This window comes from Schistocerca gregaria, chromosome 1 (assembly GCF_023897955.1).
Source record: "Schistocerca gregaria isolate iqSchGreg1 chromosome 1, iqSchGreg1.2, whole genome shotgun sequence".
Classification (NCBI taxonomy): Eukaryota; Metazoa; Arthropoda; class Insecta; order Orthoptera; family Acrididae; genus Schistocerca; species Schistocerca gregaria.
Window position 1 is genome coordinate 524,794,108 of NC_064920.1, and position 22,974 is coordinate 524,817,081.

Consider the following 22,974-nt stretch of genomic DNA (forward strand, 5'->3'; position numbering starts at 1 on the left):
TTCAGAAACCGAGGAAAGTGAGCCTTGTAATATGTATAGAGGAATGGGGAGTTACTTTACGCCTTTCTTTTGCAAATTTACTACTCTATTCATGAGCATTATATTTTGAAACTTTGCAAAAATATATATTGGCATTAATGATTTATTTTGCCAATTCTACAAATGTATTAAATTTTTCAGTAAGAAAATGTGAATAATTTAAGCCTTAGTGGTGAATGTGAGTTGTTGCAACAAATGTAATATTCATGTTTTCTGGTTCAGGACTCTTCTTACACATCTATATATCTTTAAAATATGTGTTGTAAGTAAAACTCAAAGATAACTAACAAAATTTGGGTTTTCGATATTTTTTGTAGTATCTTAAAGTACGTCTCATCTACATTTAAACATTACAGGAAATGAAACTGCTATTATTACGATGATGTGCAAAGATGTTTGCAGGTTCTAGACCATACCTGTGCATCAGTACCTATTTCAAAAGATGTCTTGTTAACAAAAGTTAACAACAATCAACGACATTTTTTTAAATTATCTTTTGGTGTTCCTAGTACCCAGTTTGTTTTTTTAATTATTTTTTCGGTACCTACTATCTTGCACTTAGTGAAGATTAAGTAAGATATATATAGGCAAGTCAGTATCACCAATTTCATTTTTCTAATATAGATCACAATTCATTCTCTGCTCACACAATAATAGAGCTTCTTGAGGCTTTCTTGTCCAGTCTCTCATTTAGCATAAAATTTTAAGTCTTTCCTAAGTACAGTACAAATGTTTTGTAGAGTTGTAAAACAATCTATATGTAGACCTAGGATTGTGGAAATTAATTTGAGAGCTGTAGCTGTCATGCACTAATTGCATCCTTCCACCAGCTATCAGTAACGTAGACTACCCATTTGTCTGTGTGCTTCCCTGCTTTGCACAGTAATTTGGCTAACACACGTTTTGAGGATTTATAGGTTTAGTCAAGTTTCTTTTGCGAACATTGTTTCATTCAGTCTATATTAAATGTCAACTGTCATCGTAAGATGTTACTTTTTATCCACATGTGGTTTGTGACAACTGAAATGTGGAAATAATATATTGCCACACAATACGCAAGCCCACAGTCATATTTGAAGTATCAATTTTGTCAAATGTGTGTCTTTGTGTGTGTGTGTGTTTCAATTGAAAAGCATGACATAATGGATTATTACGTGGATCTGTTGTGCCTTACCCCAAGTGTGGTACAAAGATCGAGTAATAGATGTTCACAAGTTCTGCTTAACATGTAAGTTCATGGGAAAAAGTGTGTGTGTGTGTGTGTGTGTGTGTGTGTGTGTGTGTGTGTGTGTTGCTTCTATTTTAGATGAATAAATAAGTTACACTTTTAATACAATTTTTATTTTTTGTGTACTAGTGTAAGTTGACAGATATACTATTTCAAATAAACATCATTTTTCTATTTTTCATTGATAATAAAAGTCGTTCAGACACTTATGAACGTGTTAGCTGGTTAAGTACTAGGCTATGACTGGGAGAGGGGAGGGGGATTGTGATGTCATGGATATGCCCTAATGCCCTACATGACCTTTAGCCGACATCTAAACGTTGAGCTATATCACGTCCCTCATCCCCCACAGGCAGACTACATTAGTTCCAACAATGAATTCCTAAGGACAGAAGGATAATCGCTGCAGACAGTGCCTGTGATGCTTGCCCTGATTTGCAGGTGATGGCTGTTCCGTCGCTGATGTGGTGGGTGGTCTCTCCGCTGCTTTCCAGTGGCGTCCGGAAAGAAGGCCAGGAAAACCAGCGACAGCTACCTGCACCTCTCTGGCTACCTGCAGACATACACTCGTCGCCGGTCTATGAACTGCTTTACGTCACCCAGATCTTCTGTCTGACACTAACAGCAGAGGTTACGATGTGTATGGACGTTTTCTTTGTTCGCCTCATGATGATGATTGCAGCTGAGATTGAAGTTTTGAATCACAATATTTCAACAATGTGTGATTTCCATTTGAAGAGTGCAGTATCGGATAATTATCTAAGTGGGCTGAAAGGCAGCGAGCTGCCGTCGATGGTGTCCGATAGAGATAAGTCATTTCTAGCTGCAGACAACACCACACGGAATGGTTCAGATGAGATGTTCTCAAGGCTAGTGAAGAATGTTCTTCATCATCAGACAGTTCTCAGGTTAGCACCAAAACACAAATGAAATCCACATCATTCACGTTCTTGAGCAGTTAATACCATACAACTTCCAAACAGTGTAATGAATAGAGCTTTTAGAGCAGTTGCACTGTAGTAGCGTAAATATGTTGACAAATATTTGAAATATTTTACGTTGTGCTCGAAATAATTCTGAAATTAGTAACGAAATGTAGTCTACACAAGTTTCTATACACTATCGCCAACATTCCTCAAAAATGTGGTATCAATACCCGTTGCATGCTGTAACAAAGTCTCGACTTGCTATTTCTCTGTAATATATCAGATTTGAAGGTATTGGACTGTTACATACAGAGAACATGTAATCATTTTATTGAGCAATCATGCCCGAAATCATACCACTTTCATCCTATGGGAACAAACATGTATAACGTTGGGTTGAGCTCTATTTCACCTGCAAGACAAAGGAGCGAAGAGAGTGATTTACTATTAATGTAGTAGTTATTAATCTTGAAACCAACTACCCAATGTACCAAAAAATGAATTTAATAATCGGCGCTGCAAATTTAGTTTCTTAAAGACCTTTCCAAAATCAATGTTTATTTACTAGTAGTTTCGGTTACAATACAGCTTTGAAGTCTGTCTAGTTAACAGAAAATAGTAAAAATACAGACGCTCACTTATGATTCAGCGTACATAAACGTGTGAGCAAGCAATAGATAACTATCATTCTAAGTACCACATAAGATACTCATACAATGTCACCGTATTAAAAGAATATGTGGATAACCAATAGGTGTCATACGTCATATATGGGTTGACAGGCGTATAGAACGTAAGACATTACAAAAACAGAAAACCACTGGAAGAAAGGAGCCTACAAATTAATACTGAGTATCTACTGACAATACAAAAGAATGGCAATGATGTGACCGTTACATGTGAAGGGAACGGGGCAAAAAATGTGCTCAGGTGTCTCAAAAATTGTGATTTCTTCTTCAGGACAACTGCGTGACATAAATACGTGGAACACAACGTCCTCATTCTGAACGGAACATCATTTTGAGGATTTTTCACAAAGCTTCTGTTAAATGTTGGCGGTATACAATCTTGAACGACCAGTCAACAACCAATGACCGAAATGTAGAAGATATATTAGATCGAAGCTACTGTTTCGCTACGTTTTGTAATACGTGAACTGTAATTCACAGTTTTACGAGCATATACACTTACTGTGTACGATCATCTCCTTCTGGAAACGTAGCAGTTATTTACAGAACATATTCTAACAGTACCGAGATAGCAGGGACACCAAGAGCATAAAAATTAAGACACCTGTAACTCTTACCTAAAATCAACTCAGAAACATGGATATTTACTGGTACTGAGATATGCATGACAGCCAGAAAATATGGTCTTATAACTACACGTCACGAGTAGATAATGAGAATTGTACTCCGCAGCTCGTGGGCTAGCAGTCAATGTCGCTGTCTGTAAATCGTGGTTATGCGGTTGAGTTTTCGACAGATTAGGAAATTTTCTTTGTTCAGGGACTGTGTTGTTCCAAATACTCCATCTTTTCATCATCAAAAAGACGCGCAAGTGGCAGATGCAGAGTCAAACAAAAGATTTGGGCCAGGCGGCTGAACTGCTCAGGTGAGATCTCCCGGCAAATAATGCCTTGCTATCCAGAAAGATTTTCACTCTGCAGCGGAGTATGCGCTGATATGAAACTTCCTGGCAGATTAAAACTGTGTGCCTGACCGAGACTCGAACTCGGGACCTTTGCCTTTCTCGGGCAAGTGCTTTACCAACACTTTTTTTTTGTATTCGGTCGTTGCGGACGTCGCAAGGTATCCTGTTCAAGTTCGGTGGTTGATCCTTCCACTCAGGTTTTTTGTTACAGAGGCCAACCGGCTCTCTGACCGAACACGCTGAGCTACCGTGCCGGCTAAACCATCTGAGCTACCCAAGCACGACTCACGCCCCGTACTCACAGCGTTACTTCTGCCAGTCCCTCGTCTCCTTCTGTAAAGTTTGGAAGGTAGGAGTCGAGGTACTGGCAGAAGTACAGCTGTGAGGACGGGGTGCGAGTCGTGCTTGGATAGCTCAGTTGGTAGAGCACTTGCCCGCGAAAGGCAAAGGTCCCGAGTTAGAGTCTCGGTCTGGCACACAGTTTTAATCTGCCAGGAAGTTTAATGCCTTGCTATGATTTCCTCTAGTGAATATTGGGATGTTATACAAGACCCGCCTTAGAAGGGAAAATTTAGTAAAATTTTATGCTTAATTTCATTTCATAACTGCCATCCATGGTAGGACATACAGGCAGTTAGCTAGTCCATCAGTTATCGGAATGTACCATCGATCATTAAACAATATGGCAACATACTGATGAATTACATAATAAGTCAAGATATGTTTTTACACGAAAGCTGTAATTTTTACTTAACTGCACTCTAAGACAGAGGAAAAAGAAAATAAACGGCGGAGCTCGAAGAAATTATCCAAATAGAACGAAATCGGTAGATATAATTTACGTAAACAATCAAATGATTACGATTACAGAAAAGTGGATGACTTGTTCACGAAAAGAGCTTCACAAGTCGATTAAATATATAACGTGTTGGTTCATCTCTGGCCCTTATACAAGCAGTTACCCGGCTGAACATTCATTGAAATAGTGGTTTTATGTTCACCTGAGGGATATCGTGCCAAATTCTATCCAATTGGCGGGTAAAATCCTCAAATTACCGAGCTCGTTTGTTTGCTCTTCCCATAATGCTCCAAACGCTCTCAATTGGAAAATGAGATCCGGCGACCTTGCTGGTCAATGTAGGGTTTTGCACTCACGAAAGCAAGCAGTAGAAACTTTCGCCCTGTGCGGGTCGGCATTATCTAACTAAAATGTAAGCCAGGAGGGCTTGCTATGAAGGCCAACAAAACGGAGCATAGAATATTGCCTACGTACCGCTGTACTGTAAGGTTAGCGCGGATGTAAACCAAAGAGATCCCGCTATGAAAAGACACGGCATCCCAGACTACTACTCCTGGTTGTCGGGCTTAAGGAGGTCGACGATCATACCAGTGTCCGACCACTATGTGGGGTGTCTCCACATACACCTTCGCCGGTCATAGCGGGTTCAGTTCCAATCGGGACTCGTCACTGAAGACAAATGAGATTCCAGGCTCAAGAAATGTCTGAAGACGCAACGGGCAGCAGCGGATACCAACTTTTCTGTGCCTGCCATACAGCCAGACGGCCAGGAGTGATGGTTTGGGGAGGCCATTCTGGGCTTACATTTCCGCAAGGTAATGCCCGTCCATTCACGCGAAATTTTCTATTGCTTGTCTTCGTGCTTATCAATCCCTAACTTGCCCAGTAAGGTCCCAGAATCTCTTATCAGTTGAGACCTTTCGAACGATTAGGGGAAAAGTTATTCAACCTCACGGAGTTTTTACGATTTAACAAGTCAGTTCGGTAAAACTTGGCATGAAATTTCACAAGAGGACACTCAAGAGTATGTCACTCAATTTCCAGCCAAAGAATTGCTTGCATAAGGGTCAAAGGTAGACCTACACGATACTGACTTTTTCCATTTGTGGGACGTTTCTGTTGAATAAGTCATCCATTTTTTCCGAAATTGTATTCATTTGTTGGTCTATACATGTACATAACCTCTACCGACTTTGTCATATTCTGATAATACCTTAGTGGCGCGTCGTTGTTTTTCTTTTATCTTCTTCTTCTTCTTCCAGTGTATATTCAGTTCCTCGTCATATATGTTCAGTTTTTCTTACGTTTATTTAAACACGTATTCACATTACGATTACACAATCTGGAATTCTTCTGTGGAATATAAGGAAATGTGAGCAATTCCGATTTCAGCTCGAGATTGTAGATAACTGTATTATGGATTACATCCTTTATATGTTGTGAAAGTTTTTTACGTCTGAATATACTCACCCCTTACTGTGGCACATTATGTTTGAGAGACAAGTAGAGTAAATTACTTATACCTCAATTCTTATATTTATAACAGTTACTGTTGACACTAGAGTTTAGGACAAGTAAATGTGGGACATTTGTTCATATGCCAAATCGTTTAAAGGTTTGTTTAGAAGATAATGTAAAGAGAACACCACATATTATTCAAATGGCATGCGTCTGTGCCACAAACACTTACGACTCTAGTAACGCATAATCCCAGAGTGTGATGCCATAAGGAAAAATAATCGAAATTCTTAATTTACAATATGATATTGTCCTTGGCCCAAACGTTGCACAGCTTGGACGTGTAACAAAAATTGCAACTTGCGACTTTCTTTTCATTTTCTTATCAACATAAACACCTAAAATTGGGAATAATCTGTTATTTCGTCAATTTAAGTTATCTATTATTTATAGCGGTATAATCAATTCTTGTGCCTCGCAGAATTGTGTGTAACGTGCTGTACCTAATTTCAGCAACTGTCCATTAGCTATATGTCAATTACTGTTCTTCTAGAAAGTATTGTTTACATTTTCAAGTGTTGAAGTAACTTCAATACCCTAGAATTTTATATATACATTGTCAGTAAGGAAAACTATTTCTTCATTTATAGTATATGTTGGAAGTCATGAAAATACAACAAGAGTGGACAAATATCGATCTCTGTACTAAATCATGGGTAACTTTTGCTTATTCAGAAGATAACGTGTCGTTGCTTACGCTTTCCGAGTTTCATAATGCAATAGTGTGTCGTATCAGCTAGAAACAATTAAAAATATTGACCAATAAGGAGTCAGTTGATGAACAAAGGATTGAGAGTCGAAACTAAAAGTCTATTGATACTTATTACATAATGCCGCCCCTATGTCGACTGCACAAGAGGTGGTATTCCTCCTACACGTTGGTCACGTAGCTGAAGGTGGCGGGGTGAAACGTTGAAACTAGTCGGATAAATAACTTACATTCAAAATATACAGGGTAAGTTACTAACTATTGCCACGTAGAAGAACTCCTAAAGTAAGGAACCGAAAAGTTGGTGGGACAAATTTTATATGAGAAAACGGGGGCCATAATATGACGTTGGGTTTTTGTTGCTGGGTGGGCTTTCTTCAGAGATCTCACTGTCAACTCTATTTTTTCAAATGGGATGCAATAGTTTGTAGTCATTTTCTGAAGCGGTTATCAAGACGAATCCAGTGATGTGCAACAGTAATGTCTTCGAAGGTCACGCAGGTGGCATGAACGTCCATTTACAGAAGGTGTTCGGAGTAATGACAATTGGTATCAATGCAATTCTGCAATCTTCTTAACATGGTTTGAGTGGTATTCCCTATCACATAGACATTTATCGAAGCACATGCTCTGATAATTCTCTCTCGCATATCTTCAGGTGTAGTTAGAACGTCTTTATAAAAAATGTCTTTTAAGAATCCCCACAAGAGAAAATCTTGGGCATCAAGGCTGGCGAACGAGCCAGCCTTCCCTTCGCATCCAATCCAACGATTTGGAAATTGTCTCCTCAACTCATTTCTAGAGAGCAGTGAAAAATGTGCCGGACACCAATCGTGTTCATGACACATTCTGTTCCTTGTTCCAAAAGGTATTTCTTCCTATAACAGGCCTAATGTGTCTTGCAGGATTGTGATGTACTTCCTACCATTAAGATTTCCTTCGAAAAAATAGGGCCTGTAATTCTGCCCTGCAGAATCCCGCACCATACATTCACCGATCACGGTTTTTAGTGTGCAACTTGCCGCAGCCAATATCAGTTCTCAATTGACAACACTGCATGTTATGCACATTAACATTCCCATGGTTCGTAGATGTAGCCTCGTCAATAAATAAAACAAATTAATAAATGTGTCAACCCTCTGAATCTGAAGTTGAGCCTATCGGCAGAATTCAGTGCGACGCGTACAATCCGTACCAGTTAATTCTTGGTGGACACTGATATGGTAAGGATAATATTTATGGCGATGCAGAACAATAGTCTGGTTCATGCCAGATTCCCTTGCGATTTGACGCGAACTCACATAGTGGCAATAGTACCGATTTAGGTTTCCTCATCAGTAGCTTTCTTTCGCCAAGTATGTTTCCTAAGCTTTAAAGGTCTAGTTGTTCTCAATTTATCATAAACATATTTAAAGGTACGACGTGTAGGGTGAGTGCGTTGAGGATATCTTTCAGTGTATAATTCTCTAGCTCTCATTAAATTTCATTGTCATTCTCTGTATATCGACATTCTCTTGATTCGACGATTCTAGTCTTACCGTTCCTATTAGTGTCGTAATGTGAAACTGTCAAATGATGTTGATATGTCAATGGCACGTTAAATGGATACACCGTATTCGGCGAATATTTACTATTTATACGATATACGAGAGAGAATAGTAAGAGCATGTTTCCAAGTCATAAGGAATACCGCTCAATCCATGGTAAGAAGATTGCAGCACTGTACTGATACCAATAGTCATCACCTTCTATAAATGGACGTTCGTGCCATCTGTGTGACCCTGTGTTGACGTACAAAGACCTTACTGTTGCACATCATTGGATTAGCCTCGATAGCCGCTATCATAAAGTAAGCACCACACTATAGCATCCAATTTAAAAAAGCGAAGTTGATCTTTATATCTCTCTGACGCGACCCCACCTTGCAACAAGAAACCAACGTCACAATATGGCCCCCATTGTACTATGCAACATTTATCCCACAAACTTTTCAACTTCTGTCATACTTTCGGAGTTATTCTAGGTGGCAATAGTTAGTGACTCACCATGTAGATGGTTGAAGGTGCTTTTGGTTTCACATTTTAATGAAGTACCAACTGTCAACATTTGTAGTTATTTAAATTCTGTTTAACCTGATTCGTGGAACGGCAAGCAGCATGTGTCCTCAGGTGACATGTTTGGGAAGACGCACCATGGAGGTGCAGAGCCACGTTTAGATAGGTCGATGACTGTAAAGTGACAGTGGATTCATGGCCCGACTACAGGTACAACTTTGGACGCTAATTTCATGCCGCTTGACGATAACTTCCGATAAGAGTCTTTTCTCTCTTGCACTTCTCCAGAACTGTTTGTACTTCACAATGCTTCTGCCGACTGCAACTTCTGTTATCTCTCACCCTTCGGACTCTGATATCTATGGTGGCAACAGTCGAATACTTTGATTTTACTAACTCTGGGAGATAGACTCCTGTGTAATAGTTTAGCCTGAATAAAATAAAGGAGTTTTATGCAAAACCAATGAGGCTCCTACGAGTACCCTTCTTCAGTCACAAAATCCGGACTTCTCAAAGGTCTCCTGTGACATTGTTTGACGCTGGTCCGAACAATCACCAACCATCAGTGGAATTCTGTCTTCCAGCACTTTATTCTAACCTCAGTAAAATTTCAGACTTATTTGAACCCTTTAAACCCTTCTTCAATTCTATACCAGTACACGACAACGGGTCGAGTTGTTTCTGCTCGGAAGGGAGTATGAACATCTCAGGAAAACGACTGGAACAACAAATGAGCAGCTATTCCATGTAATTAATGATCACTTCTTACCAACTATGCCGGCCGCTTTGGGCGAGTGGCTCTAGGCACGTCAGTCCCGAACCATACAGCTGCTACGGTCGCAGGGTCGAATCCTGCCTCCGGCATGGATGTGTGTGATGTCCTTATGTTAGTTAGGTTTAAGTAGTTCTAAGTGTAGGGGACTTATGACCTCAGATGTTAAGTCCCATAGTGCTTAGAGCCATTTGAAGCATTTTACCAGCTATATTCACAGCCCGCAAGCCTACTATGACAAGAGGGCTGCACGAGGCATTGCTAGCGTGGGTAGGCAAGCTGCCACCAAGAGCTTCGTCAGTCGCCGCCACTACAGTAGCTTCTGGCACGTACCACATTTTCAGGGACTAGATGTTTGTCCCCTGGTGTAAAAATTCCAGGCTGACTCCAGCCGCTGCTCGACTTCTGACCAAGGTGCAACGGATCGTGCACAGTTATGCAGGTACATTCCCGTCTACACTGGTGTGGGCACCATGGCGGCACACGTCAACATTCGCAGAGGTGAGATTTCCGACTGAGTAGCTGGCAACTACTGTATTTGTTCGACCATCGTCTACACTGCTGATGACTTGACTTGCGCCATAGGGTGGTGGGATTTCGGGTTCCGCTGAATAGGTCAGGAGTTCACTACACTCAGCTGGCGGCTACAAGGGTAGCAGAGGCTGTGTGGCGTGGACTGGGCGGTTTTTTACGTTAGAAGGCCTCGGGAAAGAACGGGGTGCAGGGCAAATACAGGACGTGCTTGGATCGAGGAACAGTCGGAATTGTAGTTGTAAATTGTTGTAGTTGTGCTGGGAAAGTCCCTGAGCTTCAAACGCTAATAGCAAGCACAGGAGCTTTAATCATTATAGGTACAAAAAGCTGGCTAAAGCCTGAAATAAGTTCTGCAGAAATTTTTACGAAGTCTCAAACGGTGTTCAGGAACGATAGATTGAGCATGCCTTTTCCGTTGCCTCTGCAACAGCGTTCGGACCTGTTTTGTGTACCATGAGGGATCAGTTCCATCTCTGACGAATTTATGAGGTATGAATCTCTCAATTGCTGTTGCTACCACATCTTTGAATTTGAGCCACATCTCGTCTGCATTTGCGTAGTCAGTTCGGAAGGAATGGAGATTGTCTCTTAGGAAGGCTCCTAGTGACCCTTTATCCGCTTTTTTTAAATAAAATTATTTTGCGTTTGTTTCTGGTGGATTTGGAAGAAACGGTATTGAGCCAGCTACAACGACCTTGTGATAACTAATCCCTGTATCAGTCATGATGCTCTCTATTAGCTCTGGATTGTTTGTGACTAAGAGGTCAAGTATGTTTTCGCAACCATTTACAATTCGCCAGGGTTCTTGGACTAACTGCTCGAAATAATTTTCGGAGAAAGGATTTAGGATAATCTCGGAACTTGTTTTCTGCCTACCACCAGTTCTGAACAAGTATTTTTGCCAACATATCGAGAGGAGGTTGAAGTCCCCACCAACTATAACCGTATGAGTGGAGTATTTATTGGCTACGAGACTCAAATTTTCTCTGAACTGTGCAGCAACTGTTTCATCGGAGTCTGGGGGTCGGTAGAAGGAGCCAATTATTAGTTCGGCTGTTGAGTATAACCTCCACCCATACTAATTCGCAAGGAGTATCTATTTCGACTTCACTCCAAGATAAATCACTACTGACGGACAGAAACACTCCACCACCAATTCTGCCTAATCTATCTTTCCTGAACACCGTCTGAGACTTCGTAAAAATTTCTGCAGAACTTATTTCAGGCTTTAGCCAGCTTTCTGTACCTATAATAATTAAAGCTTCTGTGTTTGCTATTAGCGCTTGAAACTCAGGGACTTTCCCAACACAACTACAACAATTTACAACTACATTTCCGACTGTTCCTTGATCCAATCACGTTCTGTATTTGCCATGCACCCCGTACATTCCCGAGGCCTTCTAACGTCCACTAAAGAGACTGCTTACACTACACTCGTTCGTCCTGTGTTACAATATTGCTGCGCGGTTTGGGATCCTTACCAGGTGGGAGTGACGGAGGACATCGAAAGCGTGCAAAGAAGGGCAGCTCGTTTTGTATTATCTCGTAATAGGGGAGAGAATGTGGCAGACACGATACGCGAGTTGGGATGGAAGTCATTAAAGCAAAGACGTTTTTGTGGCGACGAGATCTATTTACGAAATTTCAGTCACCAACTTTCTCTTCCGAATGCGAAAATATTATGTTGAGCCCAACCTACATAGGTAGGAACGATCATCAAAATAAAATAAGAGAAATCAGAGCTCGAACAGAAAGGTTTAAGTGTTCGTTTTTCCCACGCACAGTTAGGGAGTGGTATGATTTAGAGATAGTATGATTATGGTTCGATGAACCCTCTGCCAAGCACGTAAATGTGAATTACAGAGTAATCATGTAGATGTAGATGTAGATGCAGATGTAGATACCACCCACAAGCAGTCATGCTAAGCGTAACTGATCCACGTGCTGGTAGCTGACCATAAGGTATCATTAATCGTTACGGCATACACGTATTATGAGGAACTCGCTTACCACCCTGATAGGCCGAGAGGTGTAGTTGACACGTTGCAGCGTATGAGTGTAGTCAAACGAGATATAATAAGGTGACTCTAATTCGATACTCTTTTATGAAGTTACCATAAGCCATGACATTCCACTACAACCAAAACCTACACAGAATGCCAATGTCAATGTCAAATCCACCACAGTGGGTGTATGAATCTTACGTTCTGACGAATTTCATGTGTGGTACTAGGATCAAAGTATGCCCACCTACTATGTTGTTCTCTTCATTCCTCAGGCACGTTTGATGCAGCTCTCCATTCTACTCTATCCCGTGCAAGCTTCTCCATCTCTGAGTAACTAGTGCAGTCAACATCCTTCTGAATCTGCTTAGTGTATTCATCTCTTGGTCTCCCTCTACGATTTGTACCCTCCACGGTGCCCTCCAGTACTAAATTGGGTGATCCCTTGATGCCTCAGAACATTTCCTACCAACTGCTCCCTTCTCCTAGTCAAGTTGTGCCAGAAACTCCTCCCCAATTCTATTCAATACCTCATAATTAGTTATGTGATCTACCCATCTAATCTTGAGCATTCTTCTGTAGCGCCACACTTCGAAAGCTTCTATTCTCTTCTTGCCCAAACTATTTATTGTCCATGTTTCACTTCAATACATGGGTAAACTCCATACAAATACTTCCAGAAACGACTTCCTGACACTTAAATCTATACTCGATATTAACAAATTTCTCTTCTTCAGAAACGCTTTCCTTCCCATTGCCAATCGACATTTTATATCCTCTCTACTTCGACCATCATCAGTTATTTTGCTCCCCAAATAGCAAAACTCCTTTACTACTTTAAGTGTCTCATTTCCTAATCTAATTCCCTCAGCAACACCCGACTTAATTCGACTTCATTCCATTACCCTCATTTTGCTTATTCTGATGTTCATCTTATATCCTCCTTTCAAGACACTGTCCATTCCGTTCAACTGCTCTTCCAAATCCTTTGCTGTCTCTGACAGAATTACTATGTCATCGGCGAACCTCAAAATTTTTATTTCTTCTCCATGGATTTTAATACCTACTCCGAATTTTCTTTTGTTTCCTTTACCGCTTGGTCAATATACAGATTGAATAACATTGGGGAAAGGCTACAACCCTGTCTCACTCCCTTCCCAACCGCTACTTCCCTTTCATGCCCATCGACCCTTATAACTGCCATCTGGTTTGTGTAAAAATTGTAAATAGCCTGTTGCTCCCTGTATTTTACCTCTGCTACCTTTATAATTTGAAAGAGATTATTCCACTCAACATTGTCAAAAAGGTTCTCTAAGTCACCAAATGCTAGAAACTTAGGTTTGCCTTTCCTTAATCTATTTTCTAAGATAAGTAGTAGGGTCTGTATTGCCTCACGAGTGCCAACATTTCTACGGAATCCAAAGTGATTTTCCCCGAGGTCGGCTTCTACCAGTTTTTCCATTCGTCTGTAAAGAATTCGCGTTAGTATTTTGCAGCTCTGATTTATTAAACTGATAGTTTGGTAATTTTCACATCTGTCAACACCTGCTTTCTTTGGGATTGGAATTATAATATTCTTCTTGAAGTCTGAGGGAATTTCACGTGTCTCATACATCTTGCTCACCAGATTGTAGAGTTTTGTCAGGACTGGCTCTCCCAAGGCCGTCAGTAGTTGTAATAGAATATTGTCGACTCCTGGGGCCTTGTTTGGCGTGAGGTCTTCACGCAGTATCGTATCTCCCATTTCATCTTCATCTACATCCTCTTCCATTTCCATAATATTCCCCTTAAGTACATCGCCCGTGTATAGACCCTTTATATACACCTTCCACCTTTCTGCTTTCCCTTCTTTGCTTAGAACTGGGTTTCCGTCTGAACTCTTGATGTTCATACAAGTGGTTCTCTTTTCTCCAAAGGTCTCTTTAATTTTCCTGTAGGCAATATCTATCTTACCCCTAGTGAGATAAGCCTCTACATCCTTACATTTGTCCTCTAGCCATCCTTGCTTAGCCATTTCGCACTTCCTGTCGATCTCATTTTTGAGACGTTTGTACTCCTTTTTGCCTGCTTCATTTACTGTGTTTTTATAGTTTCTACTTTCATCAATTAAATTCAATATTTCTTCTGTTACCCAAGGATTTTTACTGGCCATCGTCTTTTTACCTACTTTATCCTCAGCTGCCTTCACTATTACATCCCTCAAAACTACCCATTCTTCTTCTATTGTATTTATTTCCCCGATTCCTGTCAATTGTTCCTCTATGCTTTCCCTGAAACTCTGTACAACCCCAAGTTTAGTCAGTTGATCCAGGTCCCATCTCCCTAAACTCCCAATCTACAGTTCATAACCAATAGATTGTGGTCAGCGTACACCTGCCATTGGAAATAACTTACAATTCCAAACCTGGTTCCTAAATCTCTGTCTTACCATAATATAATCTACCTGATACCTTTTAGTATCTCCAGGATTCTTCCACCGAGCGAGGTGGTGCAGTGGTTAGCACACTGGACTCGCATTCGGGAGGACGACGGTTCAATCCCGTCTCCGGCCATCCTGATTTAGGTTTTCCGTGATTTCCCTAAATCGCTTCAGGCAAATACCGGGATGGTTCCTTTGAAAGGGCACGGCCGATTTCCTTCCCAATCCTTCCCTAACCCGAGCTTGTGCTCCGTCTCTAATGACCTCGTTGTTGACGGGACGTTAAACACTAACCACCACCACCACAATCAGGGTTCTTCCATGTATACGACCTTCTTTTATGATTCTTGAACCAAGTGATAGCAATGATTAAGTTATGCTCTGTGTAAAATTCTACCAGACAGCTTCCTCTTTCATTTCGTACCCCAATCCATATTCACCCACTATGTTTCCTTCTCTCCCTTTCCTACTCTCGAATTCCAGTCACCCATGACTGTTAAACTTTAGTCTCCCTTCACTACCTGAATAATTTCTTTTATCTCATCATACATTTCATCATTTTCTTCATCATCTGCAGAGTTAGTTGGTATATAAACTTGTACTGCTGTGGTAGGCGTGGGCTTCGAGTCTATCTTGGCCACAATAATGTGTTCACTATGCTGTTTGTAGTAGCTTATTCATTATTAAAGCTACTCCTGCATTATCAATATTTGATTTTGTATTTATAACTCTGTTTTCACCTGACCAAAAGTTTTATTACTCCTGCTACCAAGTTTCGCTAATTCCCACTATATATAACTTTAACCTATCCATTCCCCTTTTTAAATTTTCTATCCAACCTGCCCGATTGAGGGATCTGACATTCCATGCTCAGATCTGTAGAACGCCTGTTTTCTTTCGCCTGATAACGACGTCCTCTTGAGTAGTCCCAGCCCGGAAATCTGAATGGGGACTATTTTACTTCTGGAATATTTTACCCAAGCGGACGCCATCATCATTTAACCATACAGTAAAGCTGCATGCCCTCGGGAAAAATTACGGCTGTAGTTTCCCTTTGCTTTCTGCATTTCGCAGTACCAGCACAGCAATGCTGTTTTGGTCAGTGTTACAGGGACAGATCAGCCAACCATCCAGACTGTTGCCCCTGCAACTCCTGAAACGACTGCTGCCCCTCTTCAGGAACCACACGTTTGTCTGATCTCTCAACAGATATCCCTCCGTTGTGGTTGCACCTACGGTACGGCCATCTGTATCGCTGAGGCATGCAAGCCTCCCCACCAACGGCAAGTCCATGGTTCCTGGTGGGGGGGGGTGGGGGGTCCATCTACTAACTTATAATTTATTTCATTATTGTCTACAGGTGAGCCATGTGTATTTTAGTACGTAATGTAGACAATTCAGATGTGGAAACAGTTCACTTTAAAGCATATTGTGCCTGCACAGTGTGGTACAGCAATCGTAATTTCGGTGTTAACAAGTGCTGCTTAACCTGAAAACCGTAACCTGTGATTTGTGCTCAAAATCTTCCATCTTTCGAAAAATAGTACAATTTTAGTTTATCTGCAGAGTTCGAATTTACGTTTGAGATCAGAGATCTGTAAATATACTTATGTGGCAAAATTTTGCTTTCAAGCTATCGACCTTTCATTTTGTGTCTTGTTACACCACCATCTTTGGCGTTGTTCCTTCTCTGTCTTCTGCCAGCTCCGTCTTTGTCGTGTTTTAATCTATGTGAATTTTTCTTTTTAGGATGAGGAGTTTCTTCTCGCATATTACGAAAATATATAGTTAAACGATGTAAGACATAATGCATGTTACCAAAACGCATCAGTTTTAGTAAGATTTGTTGTTCTATAGTGTCGAAACAAGAAACGTAGATGGATAAACATAAGTTTAACATCTTTTTTTAGTACTAGTGACATTCATTTGGTCCTATCAGAAGCAGTTAACTGCCCACTTAGCAGCTACATGTGTGTACATAATACACACAAGTTACACACGGAAATAGCATGGGTCACTCAATATGATAGTCGACTGTCACATTTTACGCATCAGTTTTGTAGGACACGGCGCTTTTTAGTTTTTACCTTTATAAATACGTATTACTGTTGTACTGCAACGTTCGGCGCTATCGACTGATGATGGAAAACGTTTGGTACTGCTAGACAAAGTCGGTATCTCACCATGGAGTCGCCATACTGTTTAGCTGACTGTGAAAGCCTAGAAACCCTTGTTATATACCTATATGAATGTGTATTACTACTGTTCAATATGTTATTGCTTCACAGAGTCGTGTAGTTCCCATTGTGTTATAAGAGAGAATAACAAATATTTTGAACTTGAAGATGTAAAATGTCGTGTTACTAGGACCTCCCGTCAGGTAGGTCTTTCACCTGGTTCAGGTCTTTGGATTTGACGCCACTTCGGCGACTTGAGCGTCGAAGGGGATGAAATGATGGTGATTAAGACAGCACAACATTCAGTCCCTGAGCGGAGAAAATCTCTGACCAAGTCGGGAATGGAACCCGGTCCCTTGGGATTGTAATTCTGTTGCGCTGATGACTCACATACCGGGGGCGAACGGCTGCAAGGTAAAATTAATTCCCTAACATCGTGTCACCATAATGTTTAGCTGACCCTGACAGCAGTGTTAGAGACGAGTTTTTGACGACTTACACGTTGCCGCATTCATTTAGGTGATTCTCATTGACAAGAGAAGATTTAGGTATATCTTAAATGGGAAGTGACGCCCACGTATGCTTAGTAACGCAAAATGTGTGTTATACTAGGCTGTGCTGAGAGTCTGATGAATTGAATTTTAACATGAAGTCTTTTCTGAACAAAAAGAACTCAGACAGCAAATTCGCTGCTGATGGCAGCCTGCCAGCCTTGTGCCAATTGACAGGGTTTGTAAAACAATTTAGAAGAGGAAAATAATTTATCTCAGCCTCTATTATGCCCTGCACAGTCTACTGTACGAATATTTAAGTTTGCTTTTAATCAAAGCTTCCTTTACATACTTATTTTGGTTAAATGCTTTTCAACGTGGCCTGTGCTTTCGGATACTTTTACCACAGTTAAGATGACTAAATTGTGATTGCATGTCCTTATCTCTGTCAGCTCTCGAGAAAGATAACTCACCAACCTCTCACGGCTATTTTACCTTCTGCAGTGACACCTCTCGATAATGTCAACAAAAATGCTATAATAAGTAGTAGTAGCTGGAGCTATTAGCAAATTTTCAGTTATGGACATGCCTGGAAACGTAGACGGTAAAATTGTGACATCTGCCTTGTTTCAAAATATGGATTGCGGACTCATTTTTTTCAGGTAGTTTCAACGGAACTCGACTTCAGTGAAATGTACGGCTGGTTTAAATGGCTCTGAGCACTATGGGACTTAACATCTGACGTCATCAGTCCCTTAGAACATAGACTTCTTAAACCCAAGTAACCTAAGGACATCACACACATCCATACCCGAGGCAGGATTCGAACCTGCGACCGTAGTGGTCACGCGGTTCCGGACTGAAGCGCCTAGAACCGCTTGGCCACCGTGGCCTGCAGTGAAATGTACGAATTACATTTTGTTCCGTTTTTCTTTCCGTTACTTACTGACGATACAAGGCAATAGTAAATTGGTTAGTAGTGGAAACAGTTTAAAGAATGCATAAAATACGTTCTACCAAACAAACAAATCAATAAAATATACGAAAAAACGTAAGTACAGACTATCAATTAATATCCATTGTGAAAATAACTGCAAATCCATACATATACTTCTTTTTAGAAAATAAAATATATATGTTGGTAATTTGGACGGTATTTAGGTACGAGAATCTCATTGAAAGGAATGTCACAGTACTATAGTTTAAAATTTTTACCAAAGTCTCGAAAAGCTCTTCACAGGTTTTTTTTATCAAGATATTACACAATGGTCTATAGAACAGACGTTACCTTCATACAAGCAAGGGAGAAAGGATTTTAGCAAAAATCTCAAAAAGTTCTTGAGCGGTTTGCGTCTAATTTTCACACAATTTACTACAGACTTCTACATGATACTCTAATAAACTGACGGATATAGGCCATATATTTTAGTAGTATGTATGGTACATAAATATGAATGTAATACATTTACAGAAAACGTTGCGAGTAAACATTTTTCTCTACACTAGAATAATCTTTCGGACGGATATAGGCTACATGCTTTTTAAACAAATGTGGCATATAAATATATACGTGGTAGATAAGAAGGAAATGTTGTTAACAAAAATCTCGGAAACATCTTGACAAATTTACTTGAAGTTTTTACTCAATACTTCATAAAAATTCTGACAAAAGTAGGCAGTATTTCTTAAATATATAGTATATTCAAATATATATAAAGCACATAAAATAGCAAAAATCCTAACACGTTCTTGAGCAACTTATTTCAGATTCTTACACGCTGCTCTAATAAATTAAGAGACACACTGGCCGTATGTTTTTTTTTAAATATATAAGTATAAAAAAGTTCTTAATATATAAAGGGAAAAAGAAGTTAGCAAAAATCTATAAGAGTTCTCAACTGATTTCCTACAATATCGTTATACGGTTTTCTGTTAACCTTCAGATTCTCATGAGTGACATATATTTTTTAACAATAGAAAGAAAGAAAATGATGCGCTGGGAAAATGTGCTGACTGCTTTTTTTTCTTTTTTGTATTTCAAGGCTTTTAAAGAATTAGACAAACCGTTTATTTCACATACATTATTACCCCCTACATACCTAATTTTAAACAAAAACTGTACATATGACAGTATGTTGCTCTGTCATCTTTGTCACAGTTAGTTTTAAGAGGAAATAGAAATGTTGTATAATCGATTAGTACTTAGAATACTACTAGGGAATATGGATCATCCGAAACTTAGCAGTCTTACCCATTGGTAGATTACAACTGTAAGAAATACTGTCATTGTAGCTACTTTCCTCATAGACCCAGCTGTTGGAGAAGTCTGCCTTGTATCCCTGATATTAATTATCCGAAGCAAATTACCCATTCATTCTGATTGACTCCATTTACCTATCCAACGTTGGTCCACAATAACAATAAACAAGGCAGAGGTCTGAAAGATTGGGTAAGAGGAGAAGGACAGTGAAGAGGTTGAGAGTGAGAGAGATAGATGGAGGAGATGGGCAGCTATAGGTGTGAGGTGGAGATGGTTAGAGATTGGATGCGAGGAGAAGATGGACTGAGGTAGGGGGGAGAAGCTGGAGATAGCCAAAGAGGAGGGGAGGAAGAGGAGGAGAAGAACAGAGAATGGAGGCAGAGGAGATGGACGTTTGGGGCGGGGGAGAAGGAGATTAGGACGTACATACGATCTGTATACACATTTAGCAACTGCGAAGCATTGATGACCAGTCTAATTTGTGGTTAAGTCCTCTGATGAGATGCTGCCAGGCTTTAAAATGTTAAATTATGTATTTAGGTGTCAGAAAGACTATCAAAGCTTAACCAAACCACTATGGCCTTATATATAAATAACATAGAAAACCAATCAAACTTGTACCATACTTGTGCATAAAGGGTAAAGTTTCATTAAATGTCACGTATGTAAGGAAAAATGACTAATTAACGAAACTGAAAAAAGAAAAGAAAGACATTAAGGCCTTTTCTGAAAGCGAAATGATAAAAGTCATACGATCATAGCACTTTGTCGTATTTCAGAGAACAAAGGAGGATGAGCGAAATGCATCCTGTAGAATTAATAAAACCATTATTTCTGACTGAAGGCAAATTTTTATTTTACATTTTACTGGGACGACGTAGTCACGATTGTACTATCGACTTAAGTTCCTACAATAATGACCTTGTATCCTTTTTACTTTTTGTTTATTTATTTTATTTTTACAGCAACACCATTATCTATGTTAATTAGTGAAACTGAAAAAGATGAAAAAAATAAAAGGGTTTTGTAGAGAACGATGAGACAAAAATCATACCAGCGGAGCACTCTGTCTTGCAAAACAACAAAACACTTACTGTCTGATGTAAACATCTCGCATTGCATGGTTAAACGCATGCTTTCATATCGTTTATTATTCTGTTGCAGGTCGGTCTCTTTGTTGCAGACGTCAATGAACATATCTATCTTCATTCTTCTGTTTATCAACATGGCAAACTTATGTTCCAATATGTTTGTCACATGTGGTGTAAGTAATTTTACTTCATCGATGATAAAGTGTAAACAACATTTGCATGATCTGTAGTGCATATAGTAAACGCTTTTTTTGGTTTCTGTGTAGACACCACAGAACACTAAGCTTGAAGGCATCGTTAACTCAGAAAATGTTTAGCAAGTAAGACGTTCAACAAGTGCAAAGCTGTTTCGCTTTGATAATTATGTTGTGTCCGTCTCAGCAAATTCCTGCATGTGTCATATTGAAGTATCATGTGTATACTTACGTAATGCTTCCAAACATTTAGCTTATATCACTAGCATCTTCTCAGGAGGAAATTTTGTGGTAAGTTCCTATGGGACCAAACTGCTGAGGCCATCGGTCCCTTGGTTTACACACTACTTAATCTAACTTAAATTAACTTACGCTAAGGACAACACACACACACCCATACCCGAGGAAGGACTCAAACGTATGACGGTGGCAGCCGCGCTAACAGTGGCGAGATGCTTCAGACAGCGCGGCTACCCACGGTGGCTTGTGAGCAAGAAGAGAAACCCGTAACCTAAGAATCATTTTCCAATCAGTATGAAGTAAATGGGTATTAAGAGCTGTTAGTGATGTAATACAGCGACTCCACATGCTTTTTCGTCCCTCTCTTACTGACCAATCGCTGCTTGCTTTCCGCATTAATGTTGAGGTAGCATATGTTCACCACAGCCTTATCTTGCTGCCGAGGATGCTGCTACGACTAAGCAGAAATAATTGTTGGATCAATGTAGTATATCCACATTTTCCCTTAATTCAACTTACACTGCATTAAGTAGCATAAAATGAAATTAAAATATGCCATTAGCATATTTCTATGTAATTTTTCTTATAATGTATATTTTCTTGATTTCTATATTAGTTTCATCTTTTTGCGCCTGTTTTCCTCGATTCAAGTTTATGGTAGCAAACCTAAAGTGAAGACTAGTGATTCCTTAACTAGCAGATTTTTTGTGTTTCACACTGATACGTTATGTAACTTTTAGTAAGATTTTAATGGTGGCGACATGAAGGATTGAGTAGCATCAACTGCAAGGGCTTACAGTGAGGTTTACTTTCTCGCTAATATTTTTCGTGCAGTAATTTGAAAGTGTGTTAGACGTAGCACTTTCTTCTGGGAATTGTCGCCGTTAACTACATTAATTTTACGAGAACGGAAGTAATCGTAATTTCAAGGGAATAAACATTCCTGTATAAAATGCATTATATCTAATGATCACAACAAAAATTCTGGCTTGATTAGCGTGAATTATTTTTCATTTGTTGTCTAGAGCAATGTGCATTGTGAACTTCACCTAGCAGAAGATGTGCTCTGTTGGTGCAACATAATTTTCATAATATTAACTGTGGTAAGCTGACGCAGCAGTGAGTGTGGAAGGTGTTACAAATTAAGCTAATTGAAAAAAATCAGTGCCATTAGCAGGTTTGCTTACACGCTTAGGCCGACATCCGAATTTTCTTTTGTGTGTGTCCATGTGCATTGCACTTGTGCTTCTCAACTCTAATCCACAACTAGGACTCTACATTTAAAGTATTGATAAGGTTTCAGGGTGGTGTCGTGTTTGTCAAATTCCTTTAACTGTTCAAAAGAGTCAATAGAACCTCTTGACTAGATTATCAACGAGTCACAGTCGGAACCAGTAAACTCTACACAAATACCTAGAAGTAATGCTTTGTAGGGATATGAAATTGAACTATCACATCGGATCAATCATAAGTAAGGCACGTGTCAGACATTAATAGAATGCTAGGGAAATGTTGCTTACTAATTATTACCCGTGCAACCCATCCTAGAATATTACATAAGTGTGTGGGACATGTAACAAATGGGACTAATGGAGAAACTGAATTTATACAGAGAAGGACACAACAAATGATCACAGGTTTGACTGAAGCGTGGGAGAGTGTGCACTCGGATAGAGAAGAAACTGAATACCCTCACGCTTAGAGACAGATTCCAACTATCCAAGAAGCCCTATATACAAAATTTCAAGAACCAGCCTTACTTGAGGATTTTAGGAATGTACTACAGCCCACCACACATCGCACTATAGGTATCATGAGGACAATTTTAGTTACAGCTCACACACAGCCTCTTAAGCAATCATTATAT

The 22,974-nt window shown here is 39.8% G+C and overlaps 1 protein-coding gene and 1 non-coding gene across 2 annotated transcripts in view; both read left to right on the forward strand.

The window, feature by feature from the left end:
• The window catches only part of LOC126357350 (odorant receptor Or1-like), a 53,088-nt gene that overhangs the window by 23,365 nt on the left and 6,749 nt on the right, over positions 1-22,974 (forward strand). Inside the window, exons 4-5 of the mRNA XM_050007453.1 lie at positions 1,709-2,175; positions 20,747-20,846. Of these exons, the coding sequence (XP_049863410.1) occupies positions 1,709-2,175; positions 20,747-20,846 (567 nt within the window). The remainder of the gene's footprint in view (positions 1-1,708; positions 2,176-20,746; positions 20,847-22,974) is intronic.
• Positions 14,715-14,787, forward strand: Trnaa-cgc (transfer RNA alanine (anticodon CGC)). Its single transcript has one exon. It is a non-coding gene; the product is annotated as a tRNA-Ala (tRNA).